The sequence below is a fragment of the Pinus tabuliformis genome, chromosome 7 (genome assembly GCF_031772625.1).
Source record: "Pinus tabuliformis cultivar Carrire ecotype Pingquan chromosome 7, CPIR1, whole genome shotgun sequence".
Lineage (NCBI taxonomy): Eukaryota > Viridiplantae > Streptophyta > Pinopsida > Pinales > Pinaceae > Pinus > Pinus tabuliformis.
The window spans coordinates 148821702-148843197 of NC_142293.1; the positions used below are offsets into that span (position 1 = coordinate 148821702).

At 38.3% G+C, this 21496-nt stretch overlaps 1 protein-coding gene across 1 annotated transcript; it reads left to right on the forward strand.

Moving 5' to 3' along the window:
* The first annotated feature begins 215 nt into the window (after positions 1–215).
* On the forward strand, positions 216–17662 carry LOC149246286 (bidirectional sugar transporter SWEET1b-like). Its single transcript, XM_089440417.1, has 4 exons — positions 216–283; positions 439–655; positions 8675–8836; positions 17585–17662. The coding sequence occupies exons 1-4, from the start codon at positions 216–218 to the stop codon at positions 17660–17662; spliced, it is 525 nt and encodes a 174-aa protein (XP_089296543.1).
* The last annotated feature ends 3834 nt before the right edge of the window (positions 17663–21496 follow it).

The following is a 21496-nucleotide window of genomic DNA, read 5'->3' on the forward strand; positions in this document are numbered from 1 at the left end:
GTTCTTATAGAAAACCCAGTCCATCATGTTGTTTAGTTTGTAGTTTGCTTATACAAATGATTCTGGCTTTGCAAATTTCAATTTTGCTAGATACATCGGTATTATGTTGAGAATGAAAAGGTGCACCTTGCATTGAAATTGAGTATCGGAGAGCTAATTTTTTTCTATATTGTGCTGGAATGAGCACAATAATGTTGAAATATGACTGAACATACATGGCTTCTTTGCTGGTGATATTTATAACAGGAAATGCAACATCTCTAGCTCTCTACTTATCCCCTACGTATGTACACTGCATGCTTTGCTACTAGTTCTATAGTTTGTTTTCTATGTTATTTGGCAGGTTGCTTCCCTTTTGATTGTTTACTTTATTTCTGATTGAATTCTATACGATCTTTATTGATCTGATAGGCCTGATACTAAAATTCTAAATTGCAGGTCAACATTCTGGGGAATATACAAGTTCAAGTCCACGAAAGAGTACTCTGGCCTTCCTTATGTGTTCACACTATTCAATTGCTGTGCTAGGCTGCTCTATGGGAGCCCCTTCGTCAAACCCCACAATACCATGATCCTCACAATCAACAATGTAGGTTTTGTTCTGGAAACATTTTATCTCGCGTCTTTTCTAACTTTAGCTCTGCTAAAAAAGAAGGTATAAATATTTTTTAGCACTAGTAAAATTTAGATTTTTGAAAATTGTTAAAATGTGTTTATACATACAAGTCCCATCACCAACTCCAACTTCCAACCTCTAATGTTTAAAATCAATTTACAAATAATACCACCTTGTTTATTTATATACTTTCGTATATGGGCTGCTTTTAAAGATGATTAATGGGAAATTGAAACTATATGTATGTATTTTATGGAAGATTCCTGCTTATTATCTTACGAATCTTTTTAATGCAGGAGCATACAGCTCAACGATTTCATTATGTTCTAGTTAACTTAGGGGGTCTTGTGTTTTCAAGGAAGTTGGATTCCTATGTATGTAATTATTAATGTTTTGTGTGATTGGAATAGGAATTAATTAGATATTTTGAAGATATTTGTAAATGCTCTCGAATGTAGGAGGACATGAGTGATGATGAGTGATGACGAGAGAGTTGGAAATCAATTATAAATCTTAGACTAGAAAGTGGTGTCATGATTCGTGGAACTAGAGAGGATTCTTAAGGATTACTGGAGTTAAAAGTGGAGTTAGAGGATATTCAAGATTTACTTCAGCAGATTAAGGATCTGAACCAAAATTGGTTAAGCAGAATCTTTTGTACAAATGTAAGCCTAAAAGGCATAGTAGTCAGGTAGAGAGAGAGTCAGTCAGTGAGTCAGGAGTCAGAGAGTCAGTCATTTAGGCCTACAGGCACGAAAAGAAAGGCCACTGATATTGAAAATCAAACAGAAGAAGGAATTCATGTGTAAATGTTTGTTATTTAATACAGATAGCTCGATTCTGAGTTCGTATGATGTGTTGAGTAATTGAATTATAAGTTGTGTGTGATCTAGAGTAATTATGTGTAACATAGGTTGCAGGTGTGCAAGACCAGAGAAGAGGTGCAGAGAGGAGTGTGTTACGTGGTTGTGCACACACAGTATTGGAGAGAACCTTCACAACGAAGGAATAACTGTAAAGTTTCTTAAGACCTAAAGGTTTATGAAGGAAGCGTAAACGCGGGAGCAGAGATCGAGATCAGAACAAGTGAAAACCGTAAGGTGGGATGTCTGGTCCCTATAATACTAGTGATTACCCCATTACTATTGTAGTTATACCCCTTATTTATATTTTTGTGCCCCTATTACCCCCATATTGTTATTTTTGTGCCCCATAGAATCCCTCTATTGTTATTTTTGTGGCTTTATATTATTATTGTTAGGTCGGCTGGATTATATTGTGACTCCTTAGACTCCTATATATAGAAAGGAGGTTTTGTCATTTGTATCATCCAAGAATTGTTCATTTATGTAATGTAAAGGAGGTTTCCCCCTCAAAGAGGCTGAATTCTAAGGCGTGGATCTTTCTTTTCTATCTTTTCTTGAGCTGGTTTCATAACATTTGGTATTAGAGCTTTGGATTCTAGGGTTTCGCTGCTCCAAACAGGTCATCGTGGCATTTTCGCTATAACTTTTTGTCTGTGACGTTTCAGAAGTCGCAAAAAAAACCCATTTGAGAAGAAATCGCGCTGAACCTTGGGTCCGAATTTCAGAGATTTTCGCGTGATATTTTCGGAGATATGATCTGAGGAAATTGGTCTTTTGGCAGACTCCTGAATTACACTCAAAACAGGTGACCTGGGGAAAATCGTCATAACTTTCTTTCTGAGCATCGGATTGCAATTTTGTAAGAAGGTACAGAAAGATAACAGACGCTAGTTTTCTTTTATATATTTTTCAGAGTCAAAGGTTGAAGCAGTGACACGTGGCACTTCATACAAGTTTTCTCTACTGAAATAGTCTATCATCAGGTCACTGCGGGAGATTGTGCATAACTCTTTCTTGGAGAATCCAATTTGGATCAGACTAGTGGCATTGGAAATAGGACATACGAGGCTACTACAGGTCACAATTTCAGAACTGGAGGATTCGAAATTACAGAGATACATGAGATTCAATATCAGGCTTCTACAAAGTAAAAAAAGGTGTGTAGTTTTTTTTTTTTTTTTTTGTTTTTTTTTTTTTTTTTGCATAAGCTTGGTTTGAAGGAATTCAAAGGGCATAGTCAAGCATTATTATCGGTAACTGATGCCCCAAAGAAAGAAAATGCAAACACCTAGTAAGGAACCTGAAAGCTCTAGCATGACTCATGAAGAAGAGGAAGAAATGCTACATGATATATCAAAATTACAAGAACAAGTGCAACAAATTTCACGCTCACAAAAGCTAATAGATGCTAAGATAAATGGCGTGGAATCTAAGATAAATGGCGTGGAATCTAAGATAAAGGGCATGGAAGCTAAGATGGATGATCTGAAGACAAATTTGAGGACAGATTTGAAGACAGACATGGCAGATTTGAAGACAGATTTGACAAATTTTCTACAAGAAATACTTACTAATGGTGAAAAGGTTGTAAAGGAAACTCATGATGTGAACAAAAGAAATGTTAATCATGATTCCATAGACTCTAATGTTGGATCGAAGACCCACCATATTCCAAAAATCGATATGAGGAAGTTTGATGGCAAGGATCCCGCCACATGGATATTACAGATGGAGCAATTCTTCGATCTCAATAATGTGCAAAACACACAAAAGGTACGTATGGCAACTTTATATTTGGAACCAAATCAGTTTGTATGGTATCAATGGCTTTGTTCTCGTAAACAATTTATCACTTGGGCAATTTTTACGGAAGAATTGATAGCACATTATGAGGATACAAAAAGCAACACTTTTTTTAGCCAATTGATAAGTCTCAAACAAAAGGGTTCAATAATGGAGCACATTGAGGAGTTCCAAAAATTGAACATAAGGGTAAAAGATATTCCAGAGGAGCATAGGATTGATGTGTTCATAGGGTCTTTAAAGGATAATATCCAACATGATGTGCGCCTTTGGGAACCTGATTCATTAGAGAAGGCATTCAGGTTAGCAAGAAAAATGGAAAGCAAAATTATGGCAACTAGGAAGCATACCATTCACAACTATAAAGACGGAAGTGTTGTTGCCCATAGTCTTCCACAACCTACAAGGTTGACACCACAACAATTGGAAGAAAAAAGAGCAAAAGGGCTTTGTTACAATTGTGATAGCAAATACACAAAAGGTCATAAGTGTGCTGAGAAGAAATTATTCTACATAGATTGTGAAGAGGAAGAAGAAAAGGAGCAAGAAAGGTCAAAAGAAGAGGATATATTCCAGGAACAAAGCCTAGATGAAGAACAAATAAATCCGACCATATCTTGTAATGCATTGGCGGGAATTACCACTCCTCAAACCATCAAGATAGAAGGACAAATCAAGAAGAAAAAGGTAATAGTGTTGATTGATTCAGGAAGCACCCACAATTTTATTCATTGTAGGGTAGCAAAAGAATTGAATTGCTTCCTATATCCAGCACCAGAGTGTCAAGTGATGATTGCAAATGGAGGAACAATAAATTGTTCTGGAAAGTGCCATAATATCAAGCTATCCATGGGAGAATATGTATTGACTAGCCCAATGCTTTCCATTCCAATGGGAGGTGCTGATGTTGTACTAGGAGTCCAATGGCTACAATCCTTGGGTACAATAGCTTTTAATTTTCAAGAACTTTTCATGAAATTTTCTGTGGAAGGAAAGGAAGTTGAATTAAGGGGTATTGCAGGGAAACCAGGAAAGATAATCAGCTCTAATGGCATGACAAAGCTTCTAAAAAAGGAGCAAAGAGGTGTAATTGCACAATTATGTTCGCTAGATGTTTCCACATTGGAATCATCTATTTCTCCAGATCTCCAAAAAGTCCTGGACAATCATTCCAAGGTATTTGAGACTCCCAAAGGTCTCCCACCTATGCGTGATCATGATCATGCTATTCATCTGATTCCAGGAAGTGTTCCTCCAAACATCAGGCCGTACAGATATCCCTATGTCCAAAAAAGTGAAATTGAACGTATGGTTGCAGAAATGCTAGAGGCTGGTATAATTCAACCGAGTCAAAGTTCTTTCTCAGCTCCAGTAGTATTGGTGCACAAGAAGGATGGATCATGGCGCATGTGTCCAGATTATAGGGAGCTCAACAAGCTCACTATTAAAGATAAGTTCCCCATTCCTGTCATTGATGAATTACTGGATGAATTGCATGGATCAATTTACTTCACCAAGTTGGATCTTCGTTCGGGATATCATCAAATCAGAATGAAGATTGAAGACATTCCGAAAACGGCATTTAGAACTCATGAGGGTCATTATGAATTTTTGGTCATGCCTTTTGGCCTTACCAATGCACCTTCAACATTTCAAGGTTTGATGAATTCAATTTTCAAACCATTCCTTAGAAAATTTGTGTTAGTATTTTTTGATGATATACTAATCTACAGCAAGTCTTGGAAGGATCATGTTGAACATGTTGACAAGGTGCTACAACTATTGGAGGAGAAACAATTATATGCAAAAAGATCCAAATGTTTCTTTGGAGTCCAGGAGGTGGAATATTTGGGTCATATTGTATCTCATGAAGGAGTTAAGGTAGACCCTAGCAAAATTAAAGCCATTAAGGAATGGAAAATCCCCACATCCATAAAGCATCTGCGAGGATTTCTTGGGTTGACAGGGTATTATCGCAAGTTTGTTAAGAATTATGGGAGAATAGCAGCACCTCTAACAACATTATTGAAGAAAGATTCATTTTCATGGACTCCGGAAGCAACAAAGGCCTTTGAACATCTTAAAGAGGCAATGTGCCAAGCACCGGTCTTAGCTACACCGGACTTCACAAAAACCTTTATTGTGGAATGTGATGCTTCAGGAAATGGAATTGGTGTTGTTCTAATGCAAGATGAAAGACCCATTGCTTTTGAAAGTCGTCCAATCAAGGGAAAGTTTTTAAACAAAGCTATTTATGAGAAGGAAATGTTGGCAATACTCCATGCACTTAAGAAATGGCGACCCTACCTAATGGGAAGACACTTCAAGGTAAAAACGGATCATGATAGCCTTAAATACTTTTTAGAACAAAGATTATCCTCTGAAGAGCAACAAAAGTGGGTCACAAAGATGTTGGGTTATGACTTTGAAATCATCTACAAAAAAGGGAAGCAAAATGTGGTGGCAGATGCACTCTCAAGAAAGGATGAGGATGTGGAAGCATTGTTGTGTGCCATTTCTATTATCCAACCAGATTGGATAAACGAAGCAAAGGAGGAATGGAAGAATGACGAAGAAGTGTGGGCACTTATTCGAAAGCTACAACAAGATTCCAGTACTTCTGATACATTTAGCTGGAAAAATGATTCGTTATGGTACAAAGATCGCTTATACCTCTGTAAGAATTCCCAGCTAAAACAAAAGATTCTTATGGAATTGCACACTTCTCCCTTAGGAGGGCACTCAGGATTTTTAAAAACTTACCACAGGGTTAAGAAGGAATTTTTTTGGGATGGCCTTAAATCAGATATTCAAAAGTTTGTGGCGGAATGTTTGGTTTGCCAACAAAATAAAGTTGAAACAATTAAGACACCGGGTCTATTACAACCTTTATCCATTCCAAGCCAACGTTGGGAGGAGGTTTCAATGGATTTTATCACAGGTTTACCCAAGTCTGAGGGAAAGAGTGTCATCATGGTGGTAGTTGACAGACTTACCAAGTATGCACACTTTTGTGCATTATCACATCCATTTAAAGCCAGTACAGTTTCTACTGCATTTATGGAAACAGTTCAAAAGCTACATGGAAACCCAAAGATTATTGTAAGTGACAGAGATCCCATTTTCACTGGAAATTTTTGGACAGAATTATTTTCTTGTCTTGGTACTCAGTTAGCTCATAGCTCATCTTATCATCCTCAATCTGATGGGAAAACTGAGATAGTAAACAAATGTTTGGAAGGATATCTTCGTTGCTTTGTATCTGATAAACAGACACAATGGGTCAAATGGTTGCCTCTGGCTGAATGGTGGTATAACACTTCCTTCCATACAGCAACAAAAATGACCCCATTTATGGCACTTTATGGGTATCAACCACCATCCATCACATCATATTTAAGAGAAAATTCTAAGGTTCAAGCAGTGGAACATCACATCGAACATCAACAACAAGTCCTCCAACTCTTAAAGGATAACCTCGTGTTGGCACAAAATAGAATGAAACAACAGGCAGATCAACATCGCAGTGAAAGAAGTTTTGATGTAGGTGATTGGGTATTCCTACGGCTACAACCATATAAGCAAATGTCCCTAAAGCAAGCTAAGAAGGATAATAAATTATCACCAAAGTATTATGGTCCGTACAAGGTGTTGAAAAGATTGGTACTATGGCATACAAATTGGAGCTTCCTGCAGCTTCTCGATTGCACCCAGTTTTCCATGTTTCATGTTTAAAGAAGGTTATAGGTGACAAGCTCCCAGTTCAAACAATATTGCCAGAACTTGACGAGGAAGGAAAAATTATATTGGAACCGGAAGCAGTCACAGAAACAAGAACTCGACAGCTACGAAATCGATCAATTTCAGAGTATCTTATCAAGTGGAAGAACTTATCCGCTGAAGATTCCACATGGGAGGATGAGAATTTTATGCAGAAGTATCCAGAACTACTCAAGCGTTGAGGACAACACTTTTTTGAAGGAGAGGGGCATGTTGGGTCCCTATAATACTAGTGATTACCCCATTACTATTGTAGTTATACCCCTTATTTATATTGTTGTGCCCCTATTACCCCCATATTGTTATTTCTGTGCCCCATAGAATCCCTCTATTGTTATTTTTGTGGCTTTATATTATTATTGTTAGGTCGACTGGATTATATTGTGACTCCTTAGACTCCTATATATAGAAAGGAGGTTTTGTCATTTGTATCATCCAAGAATTGTTCATTTATGTAATGTAAAGGAGGTTGCCCTCTCGAAGAGGCTGAATTCTAAGGCGTGGATCTTTCTTTTCTATCTTTTCTTGAGCTGGTTTCATAACATGGGAGAAAATACACAGGGAGAAAGCCGAATGATCTATTTCACAACAGGAGCCAAAAGAACGTAATGGTGCACAAGAACCATTAGGTCAGTCAGATTAATGAATGAAAGCAAGGGAGATAGACGACTAAGATTAAATCGTGAAAATGAAGTCAAGAAGATGAATGGCGGAGATTAAGAGATAACCCTTTATTAAGCTGAGTTTCTTTAAGTTTCATATTGAGCACGTGGATTGTATTCGCAAGGGGTAAGCATTTTCTCGTGCACCCTAAAGGTGGTAAGCGGTCTTTCAAAATTTCACGCGATTACCTTTAACACCTGACACGTAGCAAACGATGGAGAGAGAAAACCACTTTCCTCGCGTTCTCTCGATCTGATAACGGTCGTGCAAGTATCTGCGTGAGATTGCGTGATAACCGTTAGATCAAGTGGGATTGATCAACGGTGGAGATCAGCCAAGCTTGTTGGTGATCCGGTGATGCAACAGCCGTTGGATCAGACAAAGCAGATCAACGGTGAAGATCATCTAGGATAGTTAATGATCGAGTGTTGCGATAACCATCGGATTGAGGAATGAGATTGACGACGTAGATTTAATGTGCTAAACAGAGCATCAATATATGTGCAAAGGTTTGAAGAATGGAGGAAAGGTAAGGTTTAAGTGTGATTTATGAAATATTTCTATTATACATGAATTATAATAGAAATGAGCGGAGTTAATGTTTTATGGTTTAAGTTTGGGTTTTAACCAAAGTTTGAAGACCATGGTATGGTTGACATGCGCGATAATAAGAATTAACCAAAAGTTATGAAGGGTTGTGTAAGGTTCCGCTCAAAGGTTTATTAAAGATTTAGACCTTAGATAGTTAAGTCAAAAGTTTCCACATAGAGTTATTGAAGGAGAATTAAACCTTTAATTAAAGATAATTTTCCCTAAGTAAGGAATTTTGGAATTCCTGGGACACACGTAGTGTGACATGCAAAATTTAATTTGCATACTGTGGGTATATGCGGCTTAGGCTGCATCATTGGGACATATGCAGCTTAGGTTGGTGTCATTGTTCCAGGTGATAATGATTCGGCTGCCCTGTGCTTTGATGTTGGCCTTCAGTCTTGAAGTTGCCATTACCATATTTGCGTTCCATACTCCGCATGTGTGGCAACTAGTAGTAGGCACCATGAGCGTGGTTTTGTCCATAATCATGTACACTTCCCCATTTTATGTTGTTGTAAGTTTCTTCTTCAACCATCTTTGGAGTTTATGTAGGTAAGCATGCACACATACATTCTCATTTTATTTTAGATGATTCATTTTACCTTTGATGGCTAGTTTCATGAGCTCATCTTCTATGGGAGATGTTAACATTGGTTAGTTTGGTTTAACTTATGGTTATTTGGATTGTAAATGGTTAACAATTAATTTTATTATAAAATTAATTTATATATCAGAACTTACAATTTCATAGGGAAAGTGTCATGCACTCAAAGTTAACAATTGATTTTATTTGGATGTAAGAATTAACAATCAACTTAAGTTCAATTTCATAGGGAAAATTTCATGCACTCAAAGTTAACAATTGATTTTATTTGGATGTAAGAATTGACAATCAACTTAAGTAATTGATCTAGCCTTAAGTAATTGAGTTTTTTTTCTCATGATAATATTTAGAAAAAAATCATGCACTAACAATTGATTTTTGTTTAGATGTCATAATTTGCAACCAATATAAGTTAGGGAAAAATTTTAAAGATATAAACTTATTTTAAAATTTAGAAACTTTGGCAAATATTGCTACTCTCTATAATATATAAATTATGAAATATTCCATGATATTTTTATAAAACTATTCAAATTTATAATTATTTTATATATATTTTTATAAATTTTTGAAGATTTTTAATGTAAAATAATTGTATTCTATAAAATTTGTCTAAATCATTTTTAGAAAAAATGAGAACCAATGAATGTTTTTTTGGAAAATTATGAGATATTGTTTTTTGACATAAGTGTTGGTCATTGAACTCATTCAATGATAATATTAACACTAAAAAAATGTCCTGCATTATGACTTTTAAGACAAAAAAATTATATATTTTTAATAAATTTTTAGAATATTATTAAGAAAAATTCCAACTTAACAATCGCCATTACAAGTCAATTTTAATTTTTTTGATAATTATTTTTGAATATTATTTAAAAAAAAATATCTAAATTTCATATTATTATTTAAATATTTTAGAAATTTAAAGAATAATAACAATTATAAAAAATAAGCAATCAATCAATTTCTTATAAAATAATAAATTAATTTATATGATTAGCACAACTATATTAACCAATATGACTTAAAAAGTAATCAATTTTTTTCTAAACAATAATACATTAATTTATATGTATCTTTCTTTCGGGCTTAGGGTTTCGGATGAGCTCCACAGCACCTAACAATCTCTAAACAACATTAGACCTGCAGACTCTAAACTCCTCTGGCAGTCATAAAACCTAGCTTTTGGGTCCACTGATATGGGTCCCCTTCCGAGGAAGGCTGCAGAGCCTTCCCCAAGTGGCAGCAGCAGGAAACAGATTCAACATGAGGTTGAACAGGATTTTAACATGACAGAGCCCACCAACAAAGTTCAGCAGACTAACACAACTGAACAAGAGACCAAAAAACATCACAGGATGCAAAGGCACTGCCTCCTACACAGTAGCAAGATAATCCAGCATTGAACAGCGAGATCCCCAAAGCTACCTCGGCCACCTGCAAGCCCATTGCAGCAGAGAGACCCAAGATAGAACTACCTGGGCATAGGATCAATGCCCAAATCCAATTTATGAAGGACCACGCTCTCATAGGGAAATTTATTGGCTTCTGGCCAATAGAGAAAGCCCTGCAAGGATGGGTTGCAGCCAAATGGAAACCCAAGGGCCATGTGACCCTGTAACTCGGACCCAAAGGCTTCTTCACGGCTGTCTTCAACTGCATAGAAGACCGCAATAGAGTCCTAGACGGTGGTCCTTATTTCTTCAACTCCGTCGGCTTGTATCTCAGAGACTGGATAGAAAGATTCAATCCGGACAAAGAAGATTTCAGTTGGGCGCCTGTCTGGATCCGCCTGTATTCCCTTCCCTTAGAATATTGGGATGAAGAATCTCTAAAAGACATTGGAAATGGTCTGGGGGACTTCATCAAGATAGCTGAAGAAACGAAGCTACGAAGATACACCTCCTATGCCCGCATTTGTGTTTACATGCATCTCGACAAGGCACTCCCGGATTCGGTAAGTCTCTATCACGATGATTTTGAATGGACTCAGCCAATAGACTATGAACATGTTCCCTTTCGCTGTAGAAAATGCCATGCACATGGTCATCTTTTCTGTGATTGTCCCCTAAATGTCACTCCCCATACCCAAACCTCCCCTGAAAAAACTGATGAGGATGGATTCACCAAAGTCAATACTAGGAAAAAACATCACAAAAAACCCACTTCTAGATCCAAAATTCCCACAGCTAACTCAACCCTACCCTCCACCAGCAATAGCTTTGATATCCTAGCTCAGTCCGCCTCAAAAGACGTTGAAACCCCTACCCATAGTGATAATATTCTCCGGTCATCAGCGATCATTCAACCCTCAGTCTCTCGGAAAAATCCAAAGCCCTCTCAGACCATGACTAACCCATTACCCAAACCCACCAAGGAATCTAAATCGACACTCAATGGTATGGAAATGGCCATCTCTTACCAAGAACCAATCCATCTAATTGATTTGCTAGCAGAAAGTGGTGAACCCAAACACATGGAAGAAGAGCCTGAAAGTATTGACATTGGGGATCTGGACATATTCGGTCTTGAGCAAGCTTGCAAATGGAAAGAGTTTGATAAAATCCTGGACAGACAGCTAGAAAGCTTGGAGGTGATCCTCTCTCGAGCACACCAGCAACGAACACTAGGGATACAACCAGGCAGTCAATGGGATGGGAAAAATCTTCCCAAGGATACCAAGAAAAGAGGAAGAAAGATAGACCTGCAAAGAACCATCATCATTGGGGAAATGTTGGTGGAGTCAGGAAGATACTCCAAATTAACAAAGTACTACAGGCCGTTACCCAATATTGAATCATGAAGCTCACATCTTGGAATTTAAGAGGGTTAAATAGCCCTGTGAAATACAGAATGATCAAAAACATGATACAGCAGGAGAAACCTCACATATTCTTCATGCAAGAAACAAAATGTAACAGTAATACCATAGGTACCATTCTAGCAAAATCCTGGCTAGGAAGCCAGTCAATGGCGGTAGATGCTTCAGGAGCTTCCGGAGGACTAGCAATAGCATGGAACACCCAAGCAGTTTCCCTCACTGACTTCCATGCGAACCATAATCTCATTCAAGCAACTTTTCACATTATTGGAACCAATATACATGGACACCTCACCAATGTATACTTCCCTCAGGATGGGGCGAACAAACTAGCTCTGTTGAGCACAATTGAAAGGATCAATTCAACCAAAACCCATCCTCTGTGGATTGCAAGAGGGGATTTTAATATGATCACTAAGATGGAAGAAAAAAGTGGGGGCCGAACTAGACTAGAAGTGGAAAGCAGCCATTTCAAGGACTTCATACAAAATAATTGGCTCATAGATCTACCATTCAACAACGGAATTTATACCTAGAACAATAAAAGATCAGGTTCGTAGCAAATTGCCTCAAGGTTGGATCGATTTTTGATATCTGACAATGCAATTCATATAGGAGGAGACTTCACTGCCTCAATTTTGCCGCTTTCAGGATCAGATCATTGGCCCATATCACTACAATGGCAAAGACCTGGCAACCAAGCCAGAAAACCTTTCCGTTTTGAAGCATTCTGGCTTACCCACCCGAACTTCAGTCAAATGGTCACCTCTGTTTGGAAAAGCTTCAAACCCCAAGAGGGATAAAAAATGTACCAATTTCAACAACGGCTCAAATAGCTCAAAGCACATATCAAACATTGGAATCAAACGACCTATGGAAATATCTTCCAAGCCCAAAAAGCTTTGGCTCAAGAAATGATGGAAGTCCAGCAAACTATAATAACAGGTGGTAGAATGGAAAATTTAACTGAAAAAGAACAGAGCCTACAGAAGCAACTGGATGAAAGAAGAAAGCAAGAAGAGATCCTCTGGAGGCAGAAATCCAGAGTAAGGTGGTTAAAAGAGGGAGAGCAGAATACAAGATTCTTTCACCGCACCACCATTCAAAGAAGAATGCACAATCATATCTCTCAACTCCAGACTCAGCAGGGAGAAAGGATGGAACAACACGAGGACATTGAAAGAGAACTACTTCAGCATTTCAAAAGCATGCATCAAGAACCACAAATTAACAGACAACCCACAATAGAAAGGATCCTCCAGCATATCCCCAAAATTATTACGGAGGATCATAATCAACTTCTCCTCCGACCTATTACTCTTTTGGAAGTTGAAACAACCATGAATCAACTCAAAGAGGGGAAAGCTCCCGGACCAGATGGATTCACCTCTAATTTCTTTCACAAATTCTGGGAACTCATAAAAATGGATGTTTGGCAAGTGGTAGAAGAATCTAGAACTCTGCATTGGATGCTTCCGTCTTTAAATGCTACCTTCATAGCACTCATACCCAAAGAAGAGCATTCTATGACTCCGGATAAATTCAGGCCAATAGCTCTCTGCAATGTTATCTACAAGGTAATATCCAAAGTTATAGCCTCTCGCCTGAAACCATTATTACCCCTGTTAATATCGCCAGAACAATCGGGATATGTAGAAGGACGGAAAATTATTGACGGCATCATTCTCACTCACGAGATAATCCATTCTTTAAAGCATAGCAAAAAAGCAGGTATGCTTCTCAAAATTGATCTTTCAAAAGCTTTCGACAAATTAAGCTGGAATTACATGGAAAGAATGCTCATAGCCTTTGGTTTCTCTCCTACATGGGTCAGATGGGTAATGAATATGATTTCTTCCTCTTTCTTCTCCATCCTAGTGAATGGCATTCCCTCTCGCCCTTTCCAGCCCTCAAGAGGCATACGACAAGGAGATCCTCTCTCTCCTTTTCTCTTTGTGTTAATGGCTGAAGGGCTAGGACGTCTAATAAAGAATGCTCTTCATACTCAGCAGATCAGAGGAATCTCTATCCATGGCTCCCCTTCATTTACTCATCAACAGTTTGTAGATGACAATATGCTATTTGGGCACTCATCTGTTCAAGAAGCCTTCAAAATTAAATCCCTGCTTGATGAATACTCGGAAGCCTCTGGAGCCAGCATCAACACAGCTAAATCCCAAATTTTCTTCTTTCATACCCCCCCTCTCACTCAATCCTCTATATCTCGTATCCTTGGGTTCTCCAAAGCCTCTCTCCCATCCCAATATTTAGGAGCACCTTTGACTGACTCTGCCATTAAACATGCCTCATGGCAGTTGCTCCTCGAAAAGCTAGAAGGGCGCCTTTCTTCTTGGACTTATAGAGCCCTCAACATTGCTAGCCGTCTAGTTTTGGTAAAAGCCGTGTTACAATCGATGCCTCTTTACCTTTTCTCTGTGTTAGCAGCCCCAAAGTGGGTGCTTAAAAGCATCACAAACCTGCAACACAACTTTCTCTGGGGATCCTCAGGCCAAAATAGAAAATGGGCATTGGTTAAATGGACGACAGTTTTCCTCCCTAAAAAATATGGAGGAATGGGCCTCCAGGACCCTCAACATAGCAATTCTGTCATGGGAGCAAGGATATGGTGGAAATGGCTATCAACGCCACAAACACCTTGACAACTCTATGGACTGCCAAATATGCAAACAACAGACCCCCAGATGAATTAATCAGACTTCTTCCCACTGAAAAGGGATCTCTTATCTGGAATGCAGCAAAACAACATAGCACCATGGTACAACAACATAGTTTCTGGAAATCAGAGATGGCAGTAATGCCCGATTCTGGATGGACTCTTGGAATCAAAGACCAAGGCTTAGCAATGAATTTCAACTTCCACAAACAGAGGACTGGGAAATGCAACAGAAGGAAATAGTCAATCAGCATTGGACCTCAGACCTTAATCAAGGATATAGGCAATGGCTCACTGCAGCTCAGATATTCAGACAAGGAACAGAGCAAATTCATAATGTGCTGGATACAGAACTCATGAATAGGAAAATCCGTTTCTCAGACAAGAAGGACATCCTACGTTGGGGATATACACCACGTGGGACCTTTACCACAAAAGAAGCGTACAATATCTTGATGAGCCAGCAGGATGGAAAAGACCCAATATGGGAGAAAATCTAGTCTCCGGGTATTTGGCCTAAGGTATCAACGTTTCTATGGCTGCTGTGTCACAAAAGGATTCTCACTTGGGACAATCTAAGGAAGAAAAGCTTCAATGGGCCTTCTCGATGCCCCAATTGTAGCCAACAGGAAGAGACAATCCAACACCTTATGACCACATGCCATCTTGCCATCAAACTATGGGAAAAAATTGAATTCAGATGCCAAAAAAAGGGAAGAATACCAGAAGACATCACAAATACCATCCGAAATTGGATAGTAGACCCTTACAAAAGCAGGCTGCTAAATTCACTTTGGAAAATTATCCCAGGCCTACTTGTTTGGACTTTATGGAAAGAAAGAAATAGAAGAATATTTAAGAATCAGTACACTCCTCTGGATGCCCTATGGAACAACTTTTGCACCAATCTACAGGAAACCTTGACTCTTCAGAACTGGAAGGAAGAGGACTTTCCCACCCTGCCTCAAGAGAAGAACATATGGGAGAACTGGAACCTATGTATCTCCCAGATCATTAAGCACCCTAGCAACAACACTCAAAGTAACATCGCTTCCAGTCATTGGCGACCTCCCTCCCATGGAATAGTACAACTAAACTTTGATGGAGCCTCTAAAGGCAACCCAGGTAAAGCAGGTTATGGAGGAATCTTCAGGGATCATGATGACATTCCTCTCCTGATCTTCTATGGATCGATAGGATGGGATACAAACAACTCAGCGGAATTGGAAGGACTATGGCAGGGCCTATGCTTGGCCCAGAAACATGGTTTTTTTCCTATAATAATTGAAGGAGACTCACAAATCCTTATAACCATAGTCAACCGCATTCTCCAGGGTACCCACACCCACAAGGTAGCAAGTAGCTGGAGATTAGCGGAGCGTTTAGAATTCATTGAAAAGTGGCTTATAAGCAATAGAGCTATCACTTTCCAACACACCAAACGGGAAAGCAATAAAGTGGCAGATCTCCTAGCAAATCTAGGGGTGAATAGTGATCGAGTTCTAATTGCTGGACCGATTGACATTCTAAATGACAACTCTCATTTACAGGAATGCATCAATCTGGTGCAGAGAGATGCAGAATCCCCGGATGCAGGTGATTAATAGCGTCGTCACAGTGCTGACCATCCGGGCGGGCAAGTGGTATGGCCACATGGCCTCCCGCACTGCCAACGAGACGCCCACCGCCATTATTAATGGTGTTTTAATGAAGCCAGATAGCAAAAAACCATTAATGGAGGGAGAGAGCCAAGGCCACCTACTTCTGGTTCTGGACCTTAAGATGGAGAATAACCCGCGACCTCCCCCTGCTCTGCCTCCTCTCGCATACAATTGCTCTCCTGCAGTGGCTCAGCCAAGCTCCAGAACAGCTACGGGGCAACGATGTCAGCTTCTCTGTTGCATCAAGTTAACTGAAGGTGCCCATTTCTCCCATAACCTGCTCTGTTGTTATAGAATTGTTGTTCCAGGCCTCAATTCTGCCACTAGCACCTGTTTTCCTCACTCTTGTGTCTTCTCAAGCCACTCTACCCCATTTCCAGCCCCTCCAAGCACCCAGAGCACTGTAATTCGCCCTGTCAATATGCCCTGCCTCCGGTACAGAATGAGAAGCCACCGAGGAAGCAGTCGAGGGAGAGCAATTTTCCCTCCCTTACGGTCCCCGTCTAACTCGGCTCAGGCGGATTCATCCTCGCCTTTGACCGCTTCTCAAAGCAGGGGTCGCTATCCCAACACTCGAAGTGGAAGAGTGCATGCCCAGAGAGCTGGCCAAAGGCATTTGGAGGAAACCCAGTACCCTCAAACTGACACCGAGCCAATGCTGAACCCATCGCACTCCACCCAATTCCATTTCAAATGTACCCTAGACCACCCCTGTATAATCGCCACCGTCTCTATTACCTTTAGGGAGGAGCCTCAACGCACCATTGCCCCGGCCAGCATCACTCGGAACAGGACGGGCGATAGCAGGTGGGAAAACTCGTAGGAGGACCAGCCTAGAACAGCTCGAAACAAAATGGACGTTGGTGGAACCGGCCAGAACAGAACAGAAGCCGCTCGCTTTAGCCCGGAAGCTTTGCACAAGAAGAGTAACACCCCTGATGGTCAAGGGAAGGTGGCAACAGGAACAAACAGTCTAGATGGCAACGAGAAGCGGGATGCCACGACCAGTTTATAAACAGATATTTGTAATCTCTGTTTATATCTTTTTAAATTAATTTACATAATAATATAATATCACAATCATATAACAAATGAAGTTAATATAAAGAAATAAAGAGAGATTACAAATAATCTATTATATAACATCATATCAGAATTATTTAATCTATTTTATAATGTAGCTTCATAATATACGAGAATATACAGATATCTTTTCTTTATAAACATTATGCCCATTAAGGAAAGATTTAGATTTAAAAATAAAAATAATCTGCCAACATACATTTATTAATAAAGGGAAAGGGATTACGCCGACACAAAAAGATAAAGATATATGACCAATACAAGAAAAGTTAATCTGAAACGTTCAATAAAACACGGGCTAAAGATATAAATATATTTGTACGTTCCCGATGAGTTTTCATTTTACCATAATTTAAAAAGGCTCATAAATGTAATACGTAACGAGGAGTTACCTTTGTTTTCTGGATGCTTTTCAGAGGCTTGTTATCACAACTAAAAGCGTGGAGTACATGCCATTCTTACTTTCATTACAACATTTTTTTAAATTTCATTAACATTTGTCATTATAAAATTCATTAATATTTATCATTTTTAACCATTCCTCTAGGCTAACGAATAAATGAATAACAAGCTGCTGAGTAAATGAATAAGATTAATTATCCCACTAACCCTTTAGCCTAAATCCACTGTGAAAATATAATAATCGCTTATCCACTGAGAATATAATAACCGTTTAACCTAAATCCAATGCAAAAATATTGCTTCTGAGATTAAGTCACACCACTCTAGTCAAAACCCTCACTTTTAGTTCAAGTAGGAATGGAAGAAGTATGTCTAATGTTTGCTAGATCATTTGGAAGAAAGAGGAGATTATTTTGTAGAATAAGGAAAATATTAAAAATATTATTACTTTAAAATTTATAGAAAAAATTATAGGGTGATAAAGAAGCTAGAGGTGAAAGGAAAAGTAAGATATTATGAGGTGATCAACACAATTCTAAAAATAAAAATAAAAAATATCTCTTTGTCTTGACTAATATTAAGAAAAAAATGAACATTGTAAAATATGAACAAATTCTCATAAGCTTTATAATGAAACTAGGCATTGGTCAACTCCAAAAACATCATTGGATGAAAAAGGATTTCACATTAGTGACATAAAATGTGTTGAATGACAAAAAATGTGTTGAAGATGAAAATAAATTTCTCTTAGATTGTCCATCTTATATTGACATTCCATCTAATTTTCAAAAAATGTCACACTACCAACATTCTAGATTAGTAAACTATGGTGATCTTGGAACACTTCTACAAATGTTTTTTAAGCATACAAACAAAATGTTAAAGAATTATTAGTAAATTATTACCTTCTTAAAGTTTGATGGACCATATTAGTCTTAGTAGACATCAATCATTATCATCATCATCATGAATAAATGTCCTAACTTCCTATAAAGCTTTTCCATATAAGATATATGGAATATAAAATTTTAATATGAAATTTTTAGTGTTAAGAATATTAAAAAAAAAAGTATTTAGTAAATAAGAAATATTTATCGGAAATAAGATTTATTTTTATTAAACAAATATATTCAAGGTTGGATGGGAATCCAACAAAATGAATTTTCAATACGAATTGAATAAATAAAAACGCGTGGCTATATATAACCATATTTAATCATAATTATTGACCAAAAACTCTAAAAAGGAAACAAAGATTTACATATCTATTTATAAGAAATTTTAGTTTAATTAAAAAACTTTGATATTGATGATGATGATGATGATGGTTGTTAACGTCCACTGAGACCAAATTGGTCTATCATACCTATAATTTTCTTTCTTAGTTTCTAATTGTCTGTCTCCTCGTCTTTCTTGGCGAGATTGGTGTTGTAGCTTTCTTTTTATTCTCTACGGTCTTTCAACTTTCTTTATCTTGCATCTCCTTCATCTCTTTTAATTCTTGGGACATTGGTCTCTTAGCTTTGCGATCTATTATGTTCGTCCTTTTGAAGATAGTCGAAGAAGAAGTTTGTTATAGGAGATCTGCTTTGCTGTTAAATGAAGATTTATTGTGTGCGGTATTCGGACCCTTATAGATGTTGATGCTTGAGGGGTTGTCGAGTTCACTTTTTTGTTGTTGGGTGGGGCTTTCCTCCTGCTTGTCTTGAGAGTTGTTTCTTTCTTGTCCGATTTCTTGTGATTCAGGGTCTTCTCAAGAGTATTCTTCTTTGACGATAGTGTAGTGTTCCTTTTGTGCTCCTTCCCACCATGTAGATCTGTGGTGATTTTTTCTAGCAAAATTTTTCTGGGAGGCTTTTGGGCAATTTTTGGTTAGGTAGCCTATCTCAAAGCAGGATCAACATCTGAAGAGGACACTTTCATCATCGAGTTTCCGGTTCCACACATAGTCTTTACTTGTTAGGTGTATTTCTGTTGGAATCCAGCGCTGAAGTCCATTTCCACACAGATGTGTGCATAGGTGGTTTTGGCATATTCCTCTGTTTCTGGGCACCTGCAGTAAAATTTCCCTATTGTATTTCCAATGGCTTTTAGCGAAGAGAAATTCCAGAGATGTAAGGGTAGGTTTGGAAATCTCACCCAAACTGGTGCTGAGGTTATGACTGTTGTTGAGGGATCGAATGATGGGTTCCATGGCCTCATGAATAGACCTGATTTTTCCCAAAACCAAGGGTTGGAATCTAGAATACATTGTTTGCTTTCAAGGTTTTCAGAATCTACTATAAAGAAACCCCTAACACAGGGGTAGATATTAATTGCATCAGGAATTAGAGGCTTCCATACCTCCGAGATCCAACTGTGGAGAGCTGTGAGCCGCGGCCAAAAAACATTGAATCGGCATATTAGGGCACTCTCAAAGAACTTCAAAGCATCATCGAGTGAGGCCTGGACCATCTGGACAGTGGGAGCTGGGGCTTCACTGACGATATGGGCAAGAGCTTTCCCCCCAGAGACAGACGGAACTGAGCCAACGACTATTTTCGTGAAGCTGGGAGCCATCTGGAAAATGCTCTCTTGCTGAGTATAAAATATAGAGCCGCAGAGGGATCAACAGATCTAAGAGCCTTAGAGGAATTGGCAAATATAATATGGTGTATCAATGAAGAGCTGCAGATCTCCACAGATCTAATATGGTGTATCGATGAAGAGCTACAGATCTTCGCAGTAAAGATTCGTAGATGAAGAGACGCAGTAATATAATAGATCTCGGAGGGATCGAATGATGAAGAGTTGTAGATGGAATCGACAAATATAAGAGCCGCAGAGGAATCGACAGATCTCTGTGATGGGATCGGCAGATCTAAGAGCCGCAGATGAAATCGACAGATCTCTAAGTTGTTTGAATCAGCAAATCTCAGAGGGATAGGATGATGAAGAGCCGCAGATGGAGGAATCAACAGATCTTCCAAGGCACCCAAAACAAGAATAATCATAAAAGTAAATGTGCAATAGCCCTTGCAGCATCCGAAGTTCGAAATGCTTCCAAGATACAGATCTAAAATGGGGAAGGTCTTGCAACATGGATCCCAGGGTTATGTTGCGGTAGTATCAGAAAATCACTTGTTGCAAGCTCGCAAACAGAGATGGGTGAAGCTTGGCCACAACACATCGATATCCCTTATGAATATCTTTATGTTGAGAATAGTTACAGTTCGTTGCTTTTAATTCTTCCAACTCAGTTGGTTAGAATGACTATCTTCTCACTGACACTCGCGGAGACACAGAATGAAAACCCACTAAGGGGCGTGGGCCATGATGTAATAGAGGAGGTGATCTGATCTGATCTATACGGGATCTCTAATAAGCACGTGAGAGACCCATGTAGATTTGACAGCGGGCGAGTATATATCTGCAACGAGATCCAGGTTCCATGATCTCGGTCAAACTAAAGAATACGTAAGTCCATTAAGCCGAGACTCGAGAGTGCTCTGCAGTTCTTAAAAAGTTGCATAAATGAAAATCACAGACAAGGATGAATTAAGTGATGTTGTCAACGAATGGATCCAGGATGAATTAAGTGAAGTTGATAGCGAGCGAATATATATCTGCAACGAGATCGCAACAGAGAAGCTGCAGATCACCATTAAAAACCATCCACATTTTCATCTTAAAGCTATCTACTTTATATATTAATGAAATTTACACATATCATATTGTCAAAAAAATCATGTAACCATATTACACAACCTAATATTTCAATTTAGTAGTTATCAACTTTTATCACATATGACTATAAACTTTATAATTAATTTTTTTGAATAACGATTAACATTTTTCTTAATAAAGTGATTTATTTTTTATCAAATTATATAACAAAATTACATAAAAAGTGTAAAATAGATGATTATATCCCTAAATTCAAATAT

Coding starts and splice junctions, on each gene's coding strand:
- LOC149246286 (XM_089440417.1), top strand. CDS start 216: ATGGCTTCTTTGCTGGTGATATTTATAACAGGAAATGCAACATCTCTA. Junction 656..8,674: donor TAGCTCTGCTAAAAAAGAAG/GTATAAATATTT, acceptor TCATTGTTCCAG/GTGATAATGATTCGGCTGCC. Junction 8,837..17,584: donor CTTCCCCATTTTATGTTGTT/GTAAGTTTCTTC, acceptor GATGCTTTTCAG/AGGCTTGTTATCACAACTAA.